Source organism: Peromyscus leucopus, chromosome 13 (genome assembly GCF_004664715.2).
Source record: "Peromyscus leucopus breed LL Stock chromosome 13, UCI_PerLeu_2.1, whole genome shotgun sequence".
Lineage (NCBI taxonomy): Eukaryota > Metazoa > Chordata > Mammalia > Rodentia > Cricetidae > Peromyscus > Peromyscus leucopus.
The window spans coordinates 42,698,911-42,723,241 of record NC_051074.1 but is presented as its reverse complement, the minus strand read 5'-3'; the positions used below and the strand labels follow the sequence as shown (position 1 = coordinate 42,723,241).

At 39.8% G+C, this 24,331-nt stretch overlaps 1 protein-coding gene across 2 annotated transcripts in view; it reads left to right on the top strand.

The window, feature by feature from the left end:
* Nucleotides 1-371: 371 nt before the first annotated feature.
* Nucleotides 372-24,331, top strand: part of Spag16 (sperm associated antigen 16) — an 836,224-nt gene continuing 812,264 nt past the window's right edge. For both annotated transcript variants that reach the window (XM_037210300.1, XM_028870040.2), the window contains exons 1-4: nucleotides 372-579; nucleotides 11,456-11,502; nucleotides 12,560-12,655; nucleotides 21,751-21,869. In XM_037210300.1, the coding sequence (XP_037066195.1) occupies nucleotides 444-579; nucleotides 11,456-11,502; nucleotides 12,560-12,655; nucleotides 21,751-21,869 (398 nt within the window). In that variant the 5' untranslated portion in view covers nucleotides 372-443. The remainder of the gene's footprint in view (nucleotides 580-11,455; nucleotides 11,503-12,559; nucleotides 12,656-21,750; nucleotides 21,870-24,331) is intronic.

Genomic DNA, 24,331 nt, shown 5'->3' with positions numbered 1-24,331 from the left:
TGTAGACCAGGCTGGCTGCCCCCACTGGAAACATTTGGGGTTCTCTACCCATCTAAAAATTGAGGACTGATGTTTGGCGTGAGAAAAGGAAAGCCATGAAGAAAAAGAAGCGAGAAAGAACGGCGTCAAAGCAAAAGGCCAAACCAAGCAAACCCCCAAAACCCCAACAAGTAGCCTGGGTGAAAAAAATCATCATCTAAGCCCCTGAGTCAGTGGCCTTCGGTCTCCGCTACAAGCGGCGCGGGGCGTCGTGTGGGTAACTAGGCAATGCGTTGCTGTAGTAACCGCGGACACGCAGAGGGCTAGGCTCCTCGGGTTGTTGGCTAGAGAGGGGGGGTGAAGGGTCCCGAGGTCTCGCGAGAGCTGCCACACCGGTCGGGTCGGTGGTGGCACCGTGGGGCACTGTAGAGCAGCGTGGGGGCACCGTGGTCCCGGCTGCGGGGATGGCTGCTCCGCGTGGGGTCCCGCAGCTGCGGGTGCTGGAGGAGGCGCTGGGCATTGGCTTGTCGTCCTCGGGCAACACAGAGGCGGCGGCGGCGGCGGAGCCGGTGTCCGCCGATGGTGCCTACTACCTGGAGCGTATCCTTCTGGTGGCCGCCGGTGACGGGGACGCACGGGGCCCGCGCGCGGGGCACCCTCCGGGGGGCGCCCGCGGACCGCCCCATCCATCGGGTGCCGTGTCGGTGCGACGCCCCGGCGGAGTCCTTCTCACCCCAGCCGCCCGCGGAAGTCCTGCTAGGGGTGTAGGTTCCTCTGTGATCGTGATCCTGAGCACAGGGAAGCCTTCCCAGGACCAGGTCCCTCACACTGGTGACCTGTGGGATGGAGGGCTGTTGGGGACATCGAGGCGCCTCAGGGAACTGAGTCAGTTCTCCTACGATTTAGTGGTTGTCCAAAATAGATAGATAGATAGATAGATAGATAGATAGATAGATAGATAGATAGATAGATAAACAAACAAATAAATAAAAAGTCCTCAGAATACCTTCGGAATAACTTCCCATCTTCAAGACAGATTAAGGGAGATCTATGCCTCTGGGCTTTAAAGAATGAAGCCCAGACAGTACTCATGGTCTTGTAAGGGAGTCCAATTGTGCAGTCCTAAATAATTCGCCCCTGTAAGGCTGGCTACCTTCTTTAGTGGTTTTGGTTTGGGCTCTTGAGTGGAAACACTGGTGAAATATTCTCCCGCCCCCGCCACTGGGCTACTAAACGTTGGTGGAATGAGCTGACACATACTGGGAAGAAAGCAACAGGTCATGATGAGCAGTTATGATGGGAGGTACCAGAAAAGTTGAACAGTGTTATGCCTATAATTAGGTTCACTAATTTTTGTAAGGCCTTACACGTCCCTCCTCTAGATAGGTGCATTAATTATTCTGGATTAACGTGCAGTGTTTGTTAAATAAGAGCCACGTAACTCTTTCTTTCAGAAGATAAAAGAAAGATGGCTATCCATAAAGCTGTCAAAGACAGTAAACATCTCCCTTTATTTTTCTGTACAGTTATAATCCCTGGTGTCTTAATTTAAGATCTCATAGATCCAACAGTGGTCCATTCTTGTGAGCTTTAGCAGGCTCAGTTATATATCCATATTTTAGGGAGTCACACAGAAGTGAGTAGAAAAGTTAAAGAAAACATGCAGTATTATATTGGATACAAAATGATTTTTATAGGATGGAAGTTTGAATACCTTGAAATCGATTTAATAAATAAAATATGTAGGTGCCTTAGTGTTATAATTGAGTCTTTATTGTCTGTTTTCATAGCTCAAACAGGCTGTCTGTTCCAGAAGGTTCTCTTTAAAGTTAAAAAAAAATAATTCAAGTTATAATTTCTGAGTTCATCTGCACCAAGTCTAAGATTTTCCAGTGTCCTTGCTGGTGAATTCCAACAAAACATTTGTGAAATTTTTGTCATCATGAAAATGATTTCTCTAGACATAGTTTAGTTATCAACATGGCACTGATAGTTTGATAACATTTCGAAGATTATATTTGTAAAATAAATGCAGGATTCTTACACAATGAAACTTTAAACAAGAAAATCAGATTTATGGAATTTTCCAGAAGAACACTGAATTAAGACTGCAACATGCTTCGGTTTACACACCCATCTTGTCTTAATTAACGTTTTTAATACAATATGTTTTGATCATGTTTATCTCCTTCTGCATCTTCTCCCAGATCCTGCCCATCTCCCTCCTCACCCAATTTTATGGTTCCCCCCAAACAAAAACAAAAATAAGAAAGAAAATCCACAAATAATAAAAAACAGCAACCTCCCCCCCCAAAAAAAACCCCCACAAAAATGAAATTCAAAACAAACAGGCAAAAACCAAAATGAAACAAAATGCCTACAAAGATACCTCTGAGTTCATTTTGTGTTTTGAAGCTACTCCAGACACTAGGCCTGATCTGGAATGTGGAATGTGGTATCACCCAGTGAAACCATTGACAAAAACTGATTTTTCCCTTGCCAACCCGTATCAGTTGCAGATAGCTTCTTGGTGAGGGTTGGAACCCCGAGTCTACTTTTCTTTCCCATCTGGCTTGAAGCTGTACAGGTCTTGTGTGTTCTGCCAAACTCTCTGTGAGTTCATATGTTATACACAGATCTTACAAGAAAGGCTTTAAGTCACAGTTGCAAGCGTAAGCAAATCTAATTTTCAGGAATTTATTATCAAATTCGTTAATTATGTCGCTTCTGTGTGTTTCTTCCACCTCTTCATGGTTGACTGATTACTATTTCATGTTTCAACTGAAGGATAGCCAGGGGATAGCAAAGTCAAACATCCAACTAGTCGATTGTGTTACATTCAGTGTTGAGGGAAGAGATTTAGTCATGGGAAAGGCTTTACTATTAGTCAAAATGAAGTTTGAGGATTAATTGTAAATGCCAATTATCCTTGTATCCCTGGGCTCTCTTCACATGCATAATTAGAAGTTGACAGTATAATGTTATTTGACATTGTTTTGTAAGGCAATTATGCTAGTTGGCGAAGTGAGACTTTCCTGGATTTAAAGTCTATGGCTCTTCAGTTGCTTCAGTGGATAAATAGAAATTATAGTTTGCATAAGTGAATCAGAATTCCAGTGTCCTTTACCTTGCATATATGTGTAATTACCTCTAAGTTAGTACATTTTTGCCCAGATTTCCCTTATAGTTCATATCATATTTCTGGTACTGGATAATGACCTACCAGTATTGACAAAGGCCTTTAGAAGAGGTTGCTTGTATTCTCCAGGAAATCATTTGCTATTCTTCTTAAACATCCGGACACAGGGAACGTGTGTAGACTAATGTGGCTCAAACCAGACACATAAGCAGGACTCATCATTAGTGTCATAATTTCAGTTGTTGTGCTAGAAAGTTGTATGTCAGCTTGATACAAGCTAAAGTCATCTGAGAGGAGGGAACTTCAATTAAGAAAATGTTTTCAGAAGACTTGACTGTGAAAAAAAAACAACAACAACTGAGTTGTATGTGGGTAAGCCTGTAGGGCTTGGTTGGCGATTGATGGGAGAGGGCCCAGCCCATTGTGGGTGGGGCCATGCCTGGGCTTGGTGGTTCTGGGTTCTCTAAGAAAGCAGGCTGAACAAGCATAATAAGCAAGCCAGGGAACAGCACCCCTCCATGGTCTTTGCATCAGCTCCTGCCTCCCAGTTCCTTCCCCGTTTGAGTTCCTGTTCTGATTTCCTTAGATGAACAGAGATGAATATGTGTAAGCTTAATAAACCCTTTCCTCCCCCAAGGAGGTCATGGTGTTTCATCACAGCAACAGAAGCCCTAACCAGTTGCCAATGTGTATACATGGAAAGAGGGAACCTCAGTTGAGAATTGTCTAGATCATTTGTTCCATGGCCATGTCTACAGGGCATTTTCTTGATTGCTAACTGATGCAGGCAGACCCATCCTACTGTGCGTGGTGCCATCTCTAGTCCTGCAGGCCTTTGCTTTATAAGAAAGGTAGCTGAGCAAGCCAGAGAAGCAATCCTACAAGCAATGTTCCTCCGTGGTTCCTGCTTCATGTTCCTGCTTTCCTTCCCTGCCCTGTCTTCCGTCAATTGACAGTGACCTGTAAGCCCAATCAAACTTTTTTCTCCCAGCCAAAAGGTTAGCTAGCGCTCCATTACAGTATCAGAGGCCACTTAGGACAATGTGGAAAATGCTTCCATTAATATGGGCCTCAGTGTTTTGTTATGGCTTAGGGAAGGTGTTCAGGAGAAACATCCTAAGACTGCAGTGGTCCTTCCTGTTACCTGCTGGTTGTTAGCAGTGACTCTTCTTCCTCCTGCGAAGGGCTTCATGATGGAATTGCTTCTGTGTTTTATACTTTTTCAGGGTGTGCTGGCAGCAGACACGATGTGGTTCTTTGCGGTCATCACAACATTGAGAAATCTAGTCAAGGAGTACATGGATTCCTCATAGAACTTCTTGTTAGGAAAATAGTTACAATATTATAAAATATGCTGGGCCAAGTAGTTGTCTACCAAACTCGGACAGAAAGGCTGGTGGTGGTTGTCACTGGTACTTTTAAAGTCACGGTTTGGTGGCTCTTTAGTCATAGTAGTGACTAAGGGCTGCTTAATAAGGTGTGGGTCTTTAGGAGTTCCCAGTTTCAATTGTCAGAGGCAGGCAGGAAGGAGTTTGTACTAAGTGAGCTAAAGGTTCATTGATTTTGGCGTTATTTGTCAAAACCAAAACCCTCTCCCAAGAAGGAAAATGAAATGCGCACTCTAGGAAAGAGAAGCATTGAGGGCTCATCTTCCTCTCCTAACTCCAGTCCCTGATTGGTGGTTAACATTGTGCCTTTCTGTGTAGTCCAACAGTAAGAATTTAGCATCTTAGGCTATGTAGATGAAGTTCCCATGGTCCCAGCAGCAGTTTCTCATGACTGGATGAAGTAGATGTGAGGCTTTGCATCCTCTTCAGCTCTGGATACAGACCCAGTGTCTACAGCTGCAAAATGAAGGATTCCTACCCCGGAACAATGCTGTAGCATTAGACGGGTGTCTCATCTAAGATGCCTGTTGTCTGTGCAAAGCGCCTCACTGTTGGAGTGACATTCACTGATAACTTTCACTTAAATGAAAATTCTATCACTGTTGCTTTTTATTATAGTTTTTTAAACATTTTATTGTTTTGTCAAAAAAATGCTAATTGAGTAACTAAAAAGAAGTAGCGAATATAATAGCTAAGATAAGGACAGGCTTCTCTGTCTATCCCTTCCTTTATTCCTTTCTTTAAAAATTCCTCCAGATAACACCTGTTTCTGAGTTTATAAAATGATATGCACTGAAATTTTATGACTGTAAAATGTATTTGTGAAACATTTAACACATTTCTATTTACTCAAGTAATGTACTTCCAATTATCATCAGAAAGTTTGTGTTTGGTTACTAGAATTTCTTACATATATCCAAATAAAAAGATTTGACAACCTGAACGTAGACTCTAGGCCAACAGCCCTATTACTAAATCCAGCATGCTCAATATTACATGTATTAATATCATGGGCTGTTTAGAGAGAACAGCTATTTTGTTCTGTGTCCTGTAGTCTGTGTTAACTTTAATGACTCACCCATGAATCTTACATGATGAGTTTAATACAGTAAGTCCAGGTGAGCACCGAGTTTCTTTGTGGCTAACAAGCTCCCAAGATGCTACAGGTCTGAGGACTATAATTGGAGAAGCAAACTTATACACGATTATCTTGACTTCTGACCATTGCATTTTCAGATACTGCTAAGTATGCTGACATCTGCCCACAATCACAGCCCTCAGAGTGCTGAATAAAGCAGGGGGGTTGGCAGTTCCAGGGTAGCCAAAGCTACATAGTGAGGCTCAAAAACAAAAAACCAAAAAGTTCAGATAGAAGAAGAGTGTACAGAGGCCCTGTCTTTGTGTCTCCTGGCTTACAAATTACAAAGGCCCATATACTACCACCACCATGTCACTGGAAATACAGTCACTATGCATTTTACATGTGACCGACAGTTACTTCAGCTCTGAGCAGAAGATATGATACAGCTGCCTTGTACCAGAGTGGCCAGTAGCTTTCCATTCTTGCTAAGTCCATTGAGTTGGTACTAGCTTTGTGTATATGATGCTAATGATTCAGAGGACTCATGAAGACTTGTTGGTAAAGACTGCCAGAAGTAAACAGCCGTGAGACTATGATAATAGGAATGCCGATTAGTTGTCCTCTATATTTCTCAGTTAACTTTATTTAGGCTCGTATTCATAAGAGAAAGATGACAGTGATATTTGTTACTTATAGTACCTTTCCTGTTTGGTAAATAAAATGTTAGTGAGGGAGGATCCAGGTTAGATTTTTTTTTTTATTGCTTCTGTGAGCATTGGCTCTGAGAAGATGGCAAAGATTGCAAAGTGATTTCTGTCTACAACTCTGGGAAATCATGGAAAGCCTAATTAGCGATATCTCATTCTGGTTCTCTCTAAAGATGCTGCTGGCCATAATCCCTACCTACAAGTGTGGCAGTGGATGGGTCTTGTAAGTGGAGAAGTTTATTGCTCATAGCTGCAAATTGTTCATTGATCCATTTGCACAAGAACATACTTGAGACCCACTCAGGCTGTCATATCTGTTGTTAGTCCAGCCGAAATGTCCCTCGGAGGCATTTGGTCATGGAGTTGTGTCTTCTGTGGTACTGGGATAGTGCCAGTGTTCCATGGTACTTTCAGTGTATGCATTATAAATGCTGGCCCATCTTCTAAGGGGATCCACAATATAAGGATCTAAGGCAGATTCTGCTAGTTTGGAGACCAGCATTTGCATTTAGAGACCAGAAGTGGTGACTATCAGGGAGTGTTTCATACTGTAAAATTCGACGTCCCTAAATCCCTCCTAGAAATGTGAAGATGCGGCCGAGTGGGCGCTGCAGTCTAACTAGGCTGCAGCTGTAGGATAGAGAATCTGGCCTGGAGGTGCAAGATGCCGTGGATGTAGGCAGGAAGGGATAGCCATCGAAAGGACAAGAGCAAGAAGAGGCTATAGACTGAGGCTCTGCAGATGTGAGGGCCCAGAAAGGCAGGGGCTCGAGCCCAGGGCAATAGAAAAGGTGGAAAATGAGATCTGGATCTGGAGTGCAACTTTACTGTTCTCTTGTTTGGAAGAGTCGTGGGCAGATAGCGGGTAGAAACGTTTGAACTGCTCAGAGCCAGCTTGGCATCATTAAAACAATTTGGGTCTAAATGCTGACTTATTTTTCCCATTGGAAAATAGCTCTGCGTACAAATCACGAAGAGCGTAATTGTGTGTGGGTGTTTTCTAAAACACGGGCTCTCCGGAGAGAGTAGGTCACAGGTGAGAAGGTTGCTCAGTGAAAGAAGCTGAGTGTTATTTTTTCCTTGCAGAAGGTTGTCCACGACTTGCCTCTCTTCACCCTTGCAACATTGCTCTCCAGAGAGATGTTTTCCAAAATTCCTTTTACTGGTGATACTCCATCAGATTCTTCTTCATTTCTCAGGCTGTCCCAAGGGTTGAGAGGACCAGTGTGTGGATACAGTGCATTCTCTTTGTGAGAACCTCTGAGGCATTGGAAACAGAAAACACTTTCATGTGCCGGGCAGGTTATCTGTTTTCATAGGAAGGATCAGGAATTCGCATCTGGCTACAAACCCATCTTCACCCCAGGCACTGGTGAGGTTAGAGTTAAGCCTGTGGTTTTGAGTTTAAGTCTTTGAGATCCTCCTGGTGTACTACGCTGCTGTGTATTTCTGTTTCCCTTTCTCCTCCAATTTTCACGTTCACTGAGTTCTGTATTTCCAGTGACATGCACATTTGTAAGTTGCCACAGAATCATTTAGTATTAGCTTGTGCATTGGTCATGTGTTGCTAGATATCCAGACAACAGATGCATACAAATATCTACACCATAAATAGTTCAGCTGCTTTTTGAAGAACACCTCACCACCACTTTAGAGATGAGTTGCTCTGGGAAGCTCTTCTGCACAGATCATGTTGTGGATACTTAAAGGTATCAGTCAGAGAGTATAGCAGCTCCTCTTTTGGGCACTTTGTTCTGTATTTGATTTTTCTTCTTACTAATCATTTGGCCTTGGTTAAATTAACGATCAGCTCTATACCCTCTAGCTGTTTTATAATTTTTTTTCTCCTCTGTGGTCTTCAAATTGAGCTGTATAAATGATTTTATTTAGCTGCTGGTAAGGTGCCACTGAGATTTGGAAAACAAATATGTGAGTTCATTTCCTAGGATATTGAAAACAAATTTTGTACTTATATTATCTAAGATGTTAATAAACCCTGTATTCTTATTGTGCCAGTGTAAAAACAGAGTGATAGGATAGAAAATTCTTGGCATTAGATACAAGAAACTTGTCTCTGTCACTTATAGCCATGTGATTCCCTAGGAAATCTCTTAATTTCTATTTCTTAACTTTCATCTTAGACATGACTGGGATATTCAATCTCAAACGGTCATTTTGAAAATAAACATCACTGTACTCCATGGGAAACACTTCCATGCTTAATGAAATAGTATTTTTCATATACTCTGTCATTTTTTTTATTGTGAGGAAGCAATATGTTCTTCATAATTAAAAGTTATAGCCAAGAACATTTGCTGGATGAGACTTCCAAGTGTTACCTGATATTACCAGTGCTCTGAGGACAAACCACATCTTCATTTCTCTATCACCACGTTAATAACCCACTTTTTGCATTTATTCTACACATAGACAGTGTGTGCTCATTTGTAACTTTTAAAGTCTGTACAGAGGATTTTAGAATATTTACCTTGTTTTGGAATTCGTCATGTACAAGTGGGAAGAATGACATTATTTTCTGGAGGCTGATTGACAAGAGACTGGTATTGAAATCACCTTGGAGTAACCCCCAGGGAATTTTATTTAAGTAAATAAAAATGTATCAGAAAATGCAAGTCTAGAACTGGAGGGAAACCTAGATTGGTTTTATTTATCCTTTTCCCTTAACCAATGAGCAAAGATTTCTTCTTAGATGATCATCTCTTTCTACAGTGAGGAATAAAAAAATAGATGTATAGCATTTACTGTAGCCTAGGGAACATTCTAAATGATTTTCTCACATATTTCCTTTTCTAGGTTTCTTGAAAGCATATAAGGTAGTTTCCTAGCTGGGTAACATGATAAGCAATGATCCTGCCTCCTGGAATTCATGTTCTGTTTTTGAGGTTCTGGGGATAGATCCTAGGACCTCATGCATGCTTGGCAAGCCATATCCCACTAAGCTATACCCCTAGCAGGTTTTGCTTTTCACTAGTCCTCGTATACTGAACATACTTGCCCTGCCTTGTACAACCTTTAAGATATTGAACTTGTGGCTTGAGGCTTGGTGATAAAAATGTTGTGGCTTCCTCATCATTGATTATCAATTCTGAAGTAAGCTTAGCTATTATGTCTGTGGAGAAAAATCACATGAAGACTAAACAAAGGCCTTCATCCAACAGTGAGACAGTGTCAGTCAGCTGTCCTATAAGTACATACTGCTGCCTTAGCTCAGGTTTCAGATGACTGCCATCTGTCACCTTGATTGGGTCATCATGGTTGATCCTCAGAATCATCCAGCTAAGTAGCTCACATTTTCTTGACCTTCAGGATCTGTGACATAACAAATGTTAATTGTTCCTTTTGCAAGCTTGATCGAAATATGATTGACAATATAAATTGCCTACATTCAAGTTGTACACGTAAAACTTTGATACATATATCTAGGGCATACAGATGAGAAATTAATGCATGTGGTGGTTTGAATGACAATAATGTCCCTCATAGGCTTATGTATTGGAAGCCTTGACCTCCAGTTGATGGCACTGTTTAGGGAGGCTTAGGAAGCACGTCTTTTGGGGGGAAGTATGTCACTGGAGGCGACCTTTAAGACCATTTCCGGTTGCTCTCTGCTGTGTGCTGTGGTTCAAGATGGGAGTGCCCGCGTCCTGCTCCAGCCTCCATGCCTGTTTGTGGCCTTCTAGTGCCTGCATCCTGCTCCAGCCTCCATGCCTGTTTGCGGCCTTCTCTTTACCTTTGTGGACTTTAACCCTCTGCAACTAGAAGATAAAATAAGTGCTTCCTTCTAAAAGTTGCCTTGGTGACGGTGTTTTATCACAGTGACAGAAAAGTAACTAAGACAAAGCATTTGCCTCATGTAGCTACATTTTAAAAAGTGATTGCTTTAGTTAGCATACACAGTAGTTTGCTTCATTATGACGTTTTATACGTGTATATCATGTACCCTGCTTCACAGTCCTTCCTGTATAGCTCTCTGGTTCCATCCTCCCACTAATACTGTCTACTTTGGCATCATGTATATATGAATTTATTGGGTATAATATAATATGTAGATTTCTCATATGAATGAAAACACGCAGCACTTGCCCTTCTGAGTCTCTTAATATGATGACCTTCAGTTCCATTTTCCTACAAATGACGTTTTTCTTCTTTATAGCTGAACAGAATTCCACTGTGCATGTAGATGATTCACATTGTCTTTATCAGTCCGTGTAAATGGACATCTAAGCTGTTCCTGTCTTTTGGCTGTTGTGAACAGAGGTGCAGTGAATTTCTGTGTATGATTGCTATGCTAGTTTATATATGATAAAAATTAGAGAAACTTAATTAGAAACCTATATGTATTTCAAGAGTAGAGATTTAAGTTTTACTCATGAAAACATCGTAATATGTTTACTTATTTCTAAGTACTGGTGTGCTTATTGTGCTGTTCACTTACAGTCCTTTAACCAAAGAGTCATGTGACATTATGAATATTTAGAAGCTTTTGAAAGTTCAGTTTTGCTTCAGATAATTAGAAAAATTTACGATTTTTGTATTTATCTTCATATGAATGCATGCACACACGTATGTGCAGATGTGTTTGTGTGTTCCTGTGTGTAAGTTCAGGCATATTCATGCTATGGTATGAAGATCCTAGGACAACCTCAGGCATTTGTCCCACTTTATCATTTTGGAGAGGGGAACAATTGTTCACTGCTGCCTCTGCCAGCTAGCCGGCCTTGGAGCATCCCATCCTGTCTGCTTATGTGGGTCCTGAGTCGCTGGACTTGGGTTCTCATGCTTGAGTGAGACACACTCTACCCACTGAGTGCCCACCCAGCCTTTCTACTTCTTACTATTGTAACGATCCTCTATAATTTTATAAAGATTCTTAAATTCAAACTGGAAATTACTAGGTAATAATCATGCAAACATATATGAGTGTAGTTTTTCATGTACTTAATGTTATAAAATACTGGTTGAGATACTTTATATCTAAAATTAGAGGCTTTATGGAGAAAACAGGTTGAAAATTAAATTATGTGTATTTACACATCTCATATTGAAGCAATTAGATCCAATACTGTAATTGAGGTCAAGTAACTTTAGTATAATAACATTATTCCACTTTTTTTGCATTTAAACTTGACAAAATACTCAGAGGTCACCATAACTGATGCTTCTGAAGATGACTGTGAATATGAAGAGGTAACTTGTTAATTTATATCTCAGTGAGTTCACTGTAGTCATTCATATTACTGGTTTGTCTAATTTTCTGGAATATATAAGTACTTTAAGATGAACTATGTGTGGAACAAAAGTTAGCTATTGGCTGATTATGAATGAGTTGGGGAATACTGTTTAAACACTTACACTGGGTGGGACATCTGCCTGTTCTGGTTCCCCCTCACCATTTAGGTTCAGTCCTGTCACCTCCCTTGTCTGTGGCCTCATAGATGGTCATTCCTGTATGGAACTTTTTCCCATTGTTCAGTTTGCTTTTAACAGGGACTCCAGATTGCCAGTACCAGTTGGAGGTCAGGCTTCTGCTTTCATCTATCCTAATTTTAGTTCTGGAAAACATGCTCCTGTCCCAGAAATTTCCTTTAATTCATTGCTTCTGAGACATGGATGTAAAGTCACTTTTAGATGTCAGAAACTGAACTAAATTGTGGAAGTGAGCATGGACTGTGACCTTGACAGGCGAGAAACTTGTTAGTACACAGACTTAGGTCATCTTTAGAAGCATACAGTGTCCTACATAGAGTATATTTCTTGGAAGCATTATTTAGGAAGAAATATTCTGAAGTGACATGTAGATTTGTCCCCTTGTGTTTCCATATCAGCATTAATTAAAAATGATACTTTTTATTTAGTTGTATAATTTACTTCCTCAGTGCAAGAGACCGTGTGAGATCTGCTCATTATTGTACCCTATTTCTGGCTGTTAGTTGCCCATTGTCAACTATAGTCCAAAAATTGGTCCTGAAAACCCCATAAATAAAGAGTAAGTTTTAAATGACTTTATTGAAGTCTGTTGTTATGATTGTTATGTTACTATTATCATCATTACTAGTCTCTTATTGTGCCCATTTTATAAATTAAACTTTATTGCATGCTTATATGGGAACAATTGTATATGTAAGGTTGGGAACTAACCACAGTTTGAAACATCTGCATCATGTCTGAGAATGTATCCTTCATATAAGCAGGGAATTCTGTATGGTACTTGACATTTCTGTCCATTCTTCCTGCCCTTGTCTAGATACCAGATGACAATTTCAGCATTCCAGAAGGAGAAGAAGATCTGGCCAAAGCAATTCACATGGTTCAAGAGCAGGCTACAGACGTTCAGATTCTGGTGAGACTTTTGAACACAATTCTAGCTTGTAGTGTAATAGGAATACTTTTTATATGAAGCCTTGGAAGTAATGTAACCAAATTATGAAACAGAACACTATAATCTATATCGTTTCACTTTGATTAATTTTCACAAAACACTTAAAGTAGGCTTTGTTTATTCTTTGCAACATCATTCTCCAGACAATGTCTACTCTTCTTTCCAACAAATGATACCTTCCCTGAGAACTGATCAATCCAATCAGAATTAAACCAAAATTATTCAACACTGTTGCTGAATGGATCAACTACAGATTATGTAGTAGACTTTATAAGGGTTTTGTATCTTTGTTTTCCTGGAAGCATCCAGCCTACATGGAATGCTTACCATTTCATGACACTTTCTTCTCTGGGACATGAAACCAATTTTGTTAAGAATAAGATAAAAAATTATATGTGGTTATCACATGAATTAAAGTAAATAAGACTCTTGATATCTCTATAACATTGAAAAGAATGTTAAAAAATTGACCATAATTTATTGCAGTTAAAATATTTATAATTACACCCTAACATTAATTTCAAAGGATTTTTTCTTTAGTTGAAAGCTTGGCTTCTTCAGTGCAAGATGGTCTGTTAGACTTTGCCCTTCTTATTCTCTATCGCAGTCTCTCTACACTTAGTAGACTTTTGTCTAGGAAGCTATTCAATTTTCCAATCACCTATATACTTAACAATTGAAAAAGAACTGAAAAGATTTCATGAGTCCACAAATGATTAGATTCTGTTGAGTGCAGTGATCTAGCTCATTACCAAGTGTATTTTGTAATAAAGTCAGTAGATAAGTTCCTTCTAGAAAACCACAAAGTGGGTTCTCCTACATAGTACTATTAGTCTGTTGCATATCTCAATGCTATAATTTATAGGGAAAAAATTTAAAATGCAGCCTTTTGGATAAAGTAAAAAGGCATATTTATTCACTGATCATTTTCACTCTTAATTTATCATTTTGTTAATAGATACCATGCTTTGAATTCTGACTAAAATGTATGTATATTATATTTAAAGTGATTTTTGAACACATGGAAAAATTAGTAATGTTATTGATCTAATTTAGTTATATTTCATACTACAGTCTTTTCCAGATGTTAACATAAATAGGTAGGGATATATGTGTGTCTATGGGTATATGTAGGTATGAACACATGTATTTGTGTGTATTCCTTGGAGATGGTCATTATATAATTTTATAAAAGGAAAGGTTTACATAAGTATATTATTACAATTTTTTTGCAAATTTTAGTTTCTTTGATTTTTCTTTATTTTACTATCTTTTGCAGTGCTAACATATCTGTAATGAATTCCAATTTTTATAAAATTAGAAGTTTGACTTTGAAAGATTAAAATAAAATGGCAGTTAAATTTCTGACATTTTGGGTTCATTTTCTCCTTACTTTTCCTCAGTCTATAAAACATTCAGTAGAATAAAGTCATTTTTTTGAGAATGTTTCTGTATTTTTTGCGCCATCTGATTGATGACTAACCCAAACCACAGTGCTGCTTATCAGTTCCAATGTGTAAGGGAGCTCAGAGAATACCACTCTTCTCACTCATTTCTTAAATTCTGTTTTGGAAAGTGTATTTACTTTTCATAAGATATAAATGGTAGTATATAAAGTTTTTATTGTTGACCGGATATGATGGTACATGCCTTTAATCCCAATACTCAGGAGGCAGAGGCAGGCAGATCTCTGTAAGTTCAAGGCCAGCCTGGTCTATAGAGTGAGTTCCAGGACAGCCAGAGCTATATAGTGAGACCCTATCTTGAACCCCCCAAACACACCAAAAAAAAAAAAAAAAGTTTTATCGTAGCCAGTTGTGGAGGCATACCATGGTAGGATATGCTAAAGAGGCCGAGGTAGGAGAATCATGGGTGAGAGGCCAGCTTAGGCTGCACTATAAAACAGTTGTAATTATTTTAAGACAATTAAGTAAATATTTCAGATTTCAATTTCTCATATGATAACGCTTGTTATCATATGAGAAATGAACATAAATAGTCTCTCTGGAGTTCCCTTCATTTTCTCTCTAAAAATGTTTCCAAATGAAAATTCAAATTTCTGAACCCTTCTATGTCAACCCTTTACCCTTGTATCCTCCCCAAGAACAAACAAACAAACAAACAAACAAACAAACAAACAAACATTTGCTCCTCTGTCTTCCCTATCTTGCCATCACATATTCTTCTGTTGGAGTGGCCTTGGGAGCTGGGTGTCACTCAGTATACCTTTTTGCTCAAACAGCTTTACTTGCAAATGTTCATTGCACTGAATTGTTGGGCTGGTTCAATGCCTCTGGGGCTTCTGTCACACCATCAATACTGGATTCTCATTGAAACTTTTCTTGAATATCCTGCTGTTGCCCAAGTCATGGAGATCCTGCAGCTAGGGTGCCACAGGACCAGTCCCTTCATGAGCTCCAGGAGGTCCTACATGGTGTAGATGTTGGGGTGGGCCAACTCAAGCCCTAGATGTTGGCCTGGGTGGTAGTTACATTAGTCAGTCTGGGCCTCTACCAGGACCGCCCACTCAGATGAGGGTCAGGGCCAGCTCTCCCTCATGCAGGAGCAAGCTCTACACTTGTGGCGGCCAGGGTGGCAGGGACAGTTCTACCAGGGCCATTGAGAGTTGGGTCCAGCTTTTCTGAGAGCAGAGGGAGACAGATATCCCTCTTAAGCAGCCAGTGAGAGACAGGACCAATTCTTCTGTGCCCAGGCCACTGGGACCAGCTATCCCATGGCCCCTGGTGGTAACATGGGCACAGATATCATCACAGACCCCTGCTGCAGTTGGACCATGGACCTACACATGGCCCTTGGCTGCAGCTTGGGCCTGGACATCACCATGGCCTTGGGTAACAATACAAACCGCTTGGATTAGTTTGTCCCTGGTGGCAGCATGGCCCTCAGACATCAACATTGTCTTAGGTGGTAGCCCATCCATATGGCCTTTGGTGATAGCACAGTCCATGGACATCAACACAGACCCTGGCTGTGGTAGGGCCACAAATTCAGACATGGCTCTCGGCAGCAGCACAGGCCAGAAGTCACATGGCACCAGGTGTCAGGGTAGGCCCCCATATCAGCCTATCCCTCACTGCTGCCCTGTCTCAGTCTTCCATTCCATCTCTCTCCACAGCTCAGGCCCCAGTCCCCTTCTTCTCCTCCATTTCTCCACCACATACCTGATCATCTTAGTGGCACCTGCCCAGTCCCCCCAAGGCCTGCTGGCTTCCTGCCCATATTTCTCATATAGGTATCTAAAATTTGCTCTGTCAAGATAGTTAAAATGGCGGGTCTTGAGTACCTTAAGTATTGGTAGCAGCTACTCCGCTGTCCCACGTGGTGTGAAAGTCATCATGGACAGCATGATGACAAAGGGCCATGGTGATGCTCCATTATGATGGAATCGTGGTACATGCTCTTTTCAGCATCCTTAGTCTTTCTAAAACACAAGGTACCAAAATCGTTACGTTACTTAATAATAATATTTGAAAGAATCAATGTATCTCTTTGTTTCTTTTCCCTTGGCTTTTTAGTTTGCTATATTGTGTTGAAAGGGAAGTTTACTTCTTTATAGTCCCTCAGAGGACCTAATCTTACTCTGGCCTCAGCACCTTTGTGGTTGCTGATGCTGTGTCTGGCTCTGATCTAGGATTGTGTTCAGATACGCCTGAATCCTGTGTTAATCACAGTTTGGAAGGACGCAGTCCTGACTGTTGAAATTTTGAAAACTCAAATCCCTGAAACCACAATTTCTGTTAGGAAAATGGCTGTATAAGAGGGATGGAGCGCTCAATTCTGAGAATGGAATTAGTGACGTTTTGGTTATCCAAAGGATATTTGCTGTCTTACTTCTACTGCTGTGAGAAAACACTGGCAAAAAGCAAATTGGGAAGGAAATTTATTTTAGCTTACAGTTCTAAATCACAGGGAAGTCAGAGCAAGAACTCAAACAGTCCAGGAACCAAGAGACAAGAGCTATGGAGGAATGACTGCTGCTTACTGGCTTGCTCAGCCCACTTTCTTGTAGCATCCAGAAACACTAGCCCAGGGGTGGCACTACCCACAGTGAGCTCTGAGGACTCAGTGGCTTTTCTAGCCTAGAGTCAAAATGCCACCACGATCTCCACAATTCGTCTGTCTTGTCACAGCTACCCCTTTTTCCTAGTGCCATTTTCTGTTTTATCCAAGGTTTCTACTGCTATGTTAAAACTTGATGACCAAAAGAAACATAGGGTGGAAAGGCTTATTTTGTCCAACAGCTTGTATCCCATCATCCAGGAAAATCAAGACAATGACTCAAGACAGGAACCAGGAGGTAGGAGTTGAGGCAGAGGCCATGGAGGAGTGCTGCTTACAGGGTCGATTTCATGGCTTGCTCAACCTGCTTTCTTTTTTTTTCTTTTTCAATATTTATTCTTGAAAATTTCATATATACACACAATGAAATATAATCATGTCAATATCCAGTTACCTTGCTGTCCTCTTGGTCCCCACTGTAACACTTTTCCCTCCCAAATTCTTATTTTTGTAATATTGCACTAAGTCCAATTATTGCTACCAATATGTGCATATGTGAGGGACCATCCACTATAGCATAGGAATTCTACCAAGGCCATGCCTTGAAAGAAGAGTGATTCTCCACTCACCATACATTATCAACAGCCAGTTCCTCCTTAGTTGGGGTGGAAGCTTGTGAGTTCCTCCCTTCCCCATGTTGGAAATTTGTCAACCTGCTTTCTTAAACTATCTAGGACCACCCACCCAGGAGTGGCACCCCCTCCTTTGATTTGAGCTTACCCACAATCAATCATTAATCAAGGAAATGCTCCAGCAGGCCTGCCCCCCTGGCCAGTTTGGTAGGGAATTTTTCTCAATTGATATTCTCTCTTCCCAAATGACCCTGGCCTGTGTCAGGTTGACATAAAAACTAGCCAACACAGTTGCTCAGTTAATTAATCATGTACTAATTTTATCCCTTCATATATTATCCCATGCTTTCTTCAAAAAGCCCACTTCATCAGAAAAGGCAAGTCTGGCAGGCTTAGCAGCCTTCTGAATAGAAGCTGCTTGTGGTCATGGAAATTCATCCAGCATTACAAGGCACATCAAATGGTGAGCTGTTCTTGTAGAGGATTTGACCACTGAGGAATGTGACTGCTGATTTACTGCTAAAGGAGGAAGAACTAGTGCATGCTTCACCTTGGTTGGTGGATGGTACTTTAAGAACTCAGGGAAATGCAAGTGAAAACGACTCTGAGATACTGTTTTACACCTGTCAGGATGTCTAAGGTCAGAAACACTGATGACAGCTTATGTTGGAGAGGATGCGGAACAAGGAGAACACTCCTCCACTGTTGGTCAGAGTGCAAACTGGCACAGCCACTCTGGAAAACAATATGGCGACTTCTCAGAAAATCTGGAATCAATCTACCTCAAGACCCAATGATACCACTCTTGGGCATATACCCATGGGATACTCAATCATACCACAAGAACACTTGCTCAACTATGTTCATAGCAGCACTATTCGTAATAGCCAGAACCTGGAAACAACCTAGATGCCCCTCAACCAAAGAATGAATAAAGGAAATGTATGTGTACACAATGGAGTACTACTCAGCTGTAAAAAAAAAAATGACATCATGAAATTTTCAGGCAAATGGATGGAACTAGAAAATATCATCCTGAGTGAGGTAACCCAGACTCAGAAAGACAAACATGGTATGTGCTCACCCATAAGTTGATACTAGATATAAAGCAAAGGATAATTAGATTACAACCCATAGCTCCAGAGAAGTTAGGAAACAAGGAAGACCCTAAGAGGGATGTACAGATCTTCTTGGGAAAGGGAAACAGGAGATCTCCATGAATAAACTGGGGATGAGGCAGGGCAATAGAGGGAAGGGGATGGGGATGAGAACATGAGGGAATGAGATGGTTGAGCTGGGGGAGGGATGGAGTGGGAAAGCAATGAAAGAGTTATCTTGATAGAGGGAGATATTATGGTATAAGGGAGAAACCTAGTGCTAGGGAAATTCTCAGGAATCCATAAGGATGACCCTAGATTAGACTACTAGCAATAGTGGTGAGGGCACCTGAACTGGTCTACCCTGGTAATTAGATTAGTTAATACCCTAACTGTCAATCAGCAGATGCAGAGATCCACAACCAAGCACCAGTCTGAGCTCCAGGAGTCCAGATGAAGAGAGGGAAGAGGGATTATATGAACAAGGTGGGGGGGTCAAGATCATAATGGGGAAATCTACAGACACAACTGAACCAAGCTCATAGAAACTCATAAACTTTAGAATGAAAGCTGTGGAATCTGCATGGGACTGGACAAGGCACTCTGCATATGGGAGACAGTTGTGTAGCTGGGTCTGTTGGAGGAGCCCCTGGCAATGTGATCAGGATCTATCTCTGGTGCATGAGCTGGCTTTCTGGATCCCATGACCTATGGTTGGACACCTTGCTCACCCTTGATGCAGGGGAAGGGGCTGGGTCTTGCCTCAACTGAACGTACCAGGCTTTGCTGACTCCCCCATGGGAGAAATTACCCCTTTGGAGGAGGGGATGAAGGATGGGTCGGGGGAGTTAGGCAGGGGTGGGAGAGTGGAAGGAGGGATGAGAGGGGGATCTGTGGTTAGTATATAAAATGAATAAAAAATTTTTTAAAGAAAAAAATCAACTGTTACTACTTTTCAAGTTTTTATTTATTTTTACTTTTAAGTCAACTATATGCTCCTGCTGTGCTCTGAAATTCTAGAACACATCTCTTTATTTCTGTATTAGTAGTAACTGGAGAAAGTGAAGCATTTTAGAAATTATTATTTGTAGATTGGTGGACTTTGCAGAATAAAATGGATTCAAAATCCGTCACCAAGTGATCATTTTGTGCAACCAAGTCCTCTAAGAACAAACTTTAGGAAGTAACCAGTGGTGTATGTTTCCAGAAATGTTAGAGGGGTAGGTTGACTATGTGATACGGTACAAGAAAACTTTCATTTAAAAATGGGCCATTTGTTTGCTTTGGCATTCCTTCCTGATGATGAAATTCTAGGTATAGATGCCTGAAGAAGCCAGCCAATTTACTGCTTGGTTTGACAGTGGTGTTACTGTCCATCATTAGTCATGTTTCTGCTGGGTTTGTGGTTTGGATGTGTGTGCATACTGAATGGATTCCCAGTGTCCACCACAGCAGGGAAACATTGTTTAGGAGACACAAAAATGGAGTAGGGGATATTCATCTTGGGACACAATGAATTATAGAAAAAATGAGAAAAGAGCAAAGCCATACAGAAGAAGAATGTGAATGTGTTCTCTGAGTCATGCCCTGAAAGAGAGAGAGCAGATAATTACAGTGATGTAAGGTCTCAAAATACAGTTAATGTTTGCATATGTGTGGTCGCTCCAACAGTCTGAATTGTTATCATTGCCCACAATCTACTTTTCTAATAATCCCTTTTATATCTTCAAGTTTGTTACTAGTCTTTTCATTTCACAATTTTAATTGTTATTATATTTTACAATTCACTCTTCAATATACCTCATTTTCACCCAATTTCCACTACTGGAGGTAGAAATTGTGTAAAATATTTTAGAAGGCTAATTCATTTATGCATTTTTTAAAAAAAGTCAGTCTCTGTAAAAAGGTGTTGTAACATTGATATTTTGAATGTGAACCCTGTGCATGTACACAGAACTCCAAAACCACCTCAGTTGTAGCACGAATTCTAACTGGTTTTAATAATAAAAACCATCATTCAGATATCGGGGTGAAAGCTGAAAGATCAGAGAAGCAGAGCAGTCAGCCACTAGAAAGACTTCTTACCTCTACTGAATCCTCAGACTGAAAGGGGGGGGGGGAACCCACCTGTCTCTGTCCATCTTATATTCCTTTCTCCACCCAGCCATGTCACTTCTTGTTTCCTCTTCCTAAGTACTGGGATCAAAGGTGTGTGCCATCATGGCCTGGCCTCTGGTTAACTAGGGGCTAGCTCGACACTCTGATCTCCAGGCAAGCTTTATTTGTTAGAGCATAAACAAAATATTAGCACACCCAGTAAACGAAAGGATGTCCTTTTGTAGGTCTGCATCAGTGACTGTAACATTTCTTGAGGTCTCAGCTCTGTAGTTGATCATATGATGTGTTGGTGACTCAATTTGTCTTTTACAGATGTTTTTAAAAACCATAAGGGGTTAAACTTTGTAATTCAGATGACTTCAATTGTAAAGCTCAGCTTATCTGACTCCTCAGAGTGAGACACATCAGTGCCTTTTTGTACTGACCTGTTTCTTGATTAATATGCTTTGTCTGTTCTTAATGAATACTCACAACTGCCATTATTATATCTAAAATTTCATAGTTATATAATATATAATATTGTCTACTTTGTTGAATGAAATGGCCTCTGAAGTGTTATATATTTTATGTTTTATAAATAAGTCTCCTTTTAAAAATGTAAACAAGAGAGTCCTTTTAAATATACTTAAGATCTTTTTTTCACAGATTTTTTTTTTTTTTTGGATTTTGATTTTGATCCTTTGATAACTTAGAGGAATTCTTTTGATCTTTCATCATTTCAACATTTGGGTTTGCATCTTTGTGATTATGGCCCAAATCCCACTCTTTCAGTGAAACCTTCCTCTATGACAGTTTTTATATAGTTACACTACTCTACACACATGGGGATTTCCCTGTCTTCGAGACTCTGCCCTTATAGTCCTAGATACATACTGCTATTTGTCAGAGTGTGTGTGATATACACATGCCTGTGCATGGGCACACGCACACACATACACACACACACACACACACACACACACACACACACACAACTAGTTATCCATATTTTGTGTTTATCTACTTAACTATTACATTGGGAATAGAAATGTTTTGTTTTACCAATGCTTTATTTCTCATCATTAACTAGACCCTGGCACATAGTATTTAAGAAAAAGTTATTACGAAACGAGTAAGTGAACAGTCTATCTGTTTCCTTAATCAAAATCTTGATGTTTACAGAATAAATAATTGTGCATTTAAATTTCAGGAGCAGAAAACAGTTCTTCCTTCAAGGCAGGTAGTACATGAAGCCATAGAAGACTTTCTCTGTAATTTCCTGATCAGAATGGGAATGACCAGAACGCTGAACTGCTTTCAGGCTGAATGGTAAATCATTATATGGCTGGGTCGTTCTCTAGCAGTATTAGTACATTTACTTGTCTGAGTTGAACTTCCTTAAAGGACTCTGCAATAATAAATACTCTGGTTCTTTTGCTGTTGTGATAAAACACAAAGGCAACTAAAGGAAGAAAAGGTGTATTTGGGGTCACTTCATATTATGTCATGGTTTTTACAGTTGTTATGGTGGGGACCCCGAGGCAGCTGTTCACTCTGAATCTGCAGTCAGGAAACAGAGGCCAATGAATGCATGCTTGTACTCAGCTCATTGTCTCCATTTTATACAGTCCAGGGTCCCATGCCCAGGTAATGGTCCTGTCCATCATTAAGAGGGATCTTCCCATCTCTAACAAAATCAAAACAATCCCACAAGAGATGTTCAGAGGCCCACCTTCCCGGTGTCTGTAGGTTCTGTCAATTTACAGTTAACACTATCAGTGTAAACTTACGTGTATGGGATAAACCATTCCAGTCTCTATGTTGAAACTATAATACAGACACACTGTCAGGGGAATCCTTCCCAACAAAACTGTATTCAACAGCCTTTTCAGTATTCAAATTTAGCTTCTTTTCAAATGATCAAGGGAATGAAATGTCCTCTGGAGCCATACAGCAAAATGTTATTTTTTGAAATATTTTCCTCTTAGTTTTTCATACTTGATAATGGTATCAGTATCATTTTTGTGTATTTAGATACCCCCAACACTACTACTTTTTTATTTATAGTGAAAATGATTTTTCCCTATTTATACAGCTTATTGAGTTTTCTAAAAATACTATTTGATTTAGATCGAAATTGAATTGTCCTTTCACATATTACCCTAATATGATTTTCTTGTTAAAAATAAAAATTTTAATGTCTTATTGATTGTGAAAACCAGCAGACATGCTATCTTTATTCTTTTGATATAACAATAATGGTTTTTGGATTCCTAATATTTTTTTAAACATAGTAAATGACAGATATGAAGTAAGTGTTATTGTTACCAGATATTGTGTATTATAGAAAGTGGACTTCTATAAAAAATGTTTATAGAGTTTTGTGACTGAATTCTAATTCATCTGATGTATATGATGTACTTTTTGTTTTCTTGGTCCACTGATATTATACACCCAGAAGTAATCAGTTTCATTTTTTAATTTTTGATATTTTTGAAAATATTATTAGTATTTTATTGACATTCCTCTTCTACTCCCAACTTCCTCATTTCACCCCAATTTCTTGTCAAATTTCATTATTTTGACTGTATATATAATATAATAAATATTATGAGGAGAAATGAGTTCTGTTAATAGCAGACCAAGAGATGGAACATTGGGAAATAGGAGGAGAATGCTATTTTTAAACCTGGAAACTGTGTGCATGGTTTAAAAATAAATTTTCTAAAGAAATAATTGCAAGAAAATTAGAAATATGGGGAGGTCATTAATTTGTTTCTAATTAGATTAAAACTTAGTATGATTTAATTATTTTTATGTCTCTCAAGAACATGTTAGACTATTCCGAAGTGTGGAATGACTCTTTTAAGCAAATGATCCAAATATTATATAGGTATTATTTTAAACTCTTTTTTGTTATTATATGTGTATGTGTGCATGCATTAGTTTGTGCACATGTGCTTGCCATAGCACCCATGTAGAGAGGTCAATTGGAGTCACTTTTCCCCTAACTACATGTAGGTTCTGGGGCTTGAACTCAGATAGCCAGGTGTGTGTGGTAGGCAGATTTACCCAGTGAACCAACCTGCCATGCCTCACATATATTCTTAAAATGTAGGTGATTATAAGCATACTGTCTAAGTTAGCAGTCTGATTAATGAAATAAAATTTCAGAAAGCTATGGTTGTATTAAGACATAAGGAGTTTCCAAGAAACATGCCCATTTAGCATTATATTATAACCAAAAGATAAAACTGATGAATGTGTATTTATTAACTTAGTAATATTTTGGTTCAACTAATTTTGTCCCAACCTCTAGTTGCTGTTTTTTTTTCTTTATTAAGAAATTTTCTACTCACTCCACATACCACCCACAGATCCCACCTCCTCCCTCCTCCCAACTGCAGCCCTCTCTCCCAAGCCACCCCGCATCCCCACATCCCCCAAATCCAGGTCTCCCATGGGGAATCAGTAGTTGCCATTTTGTAGTTATTTCCATACTGGATAATTATTTTTCACATAACATATTTTGAATTTGATCAGCAACTGTCACCTATGATGCATATAGTAGGAATATAATTTGAGAATAGTGGGTGCATTAGTTTTAATAATTGTGTGAAATATAACTTGCTATGTAGCTCATTCTGGCCTCTTACATATGGCTCTTTTGTGTTACCTCCCAAGTATTCATGATTCAGTCAATCATATTGACTGAATGTACTTTTAATGCAGAAAAACAAACCCCCAAAAATATGGAATTACTGTAAATTCATGTTCTCTAAGAAAAGTAA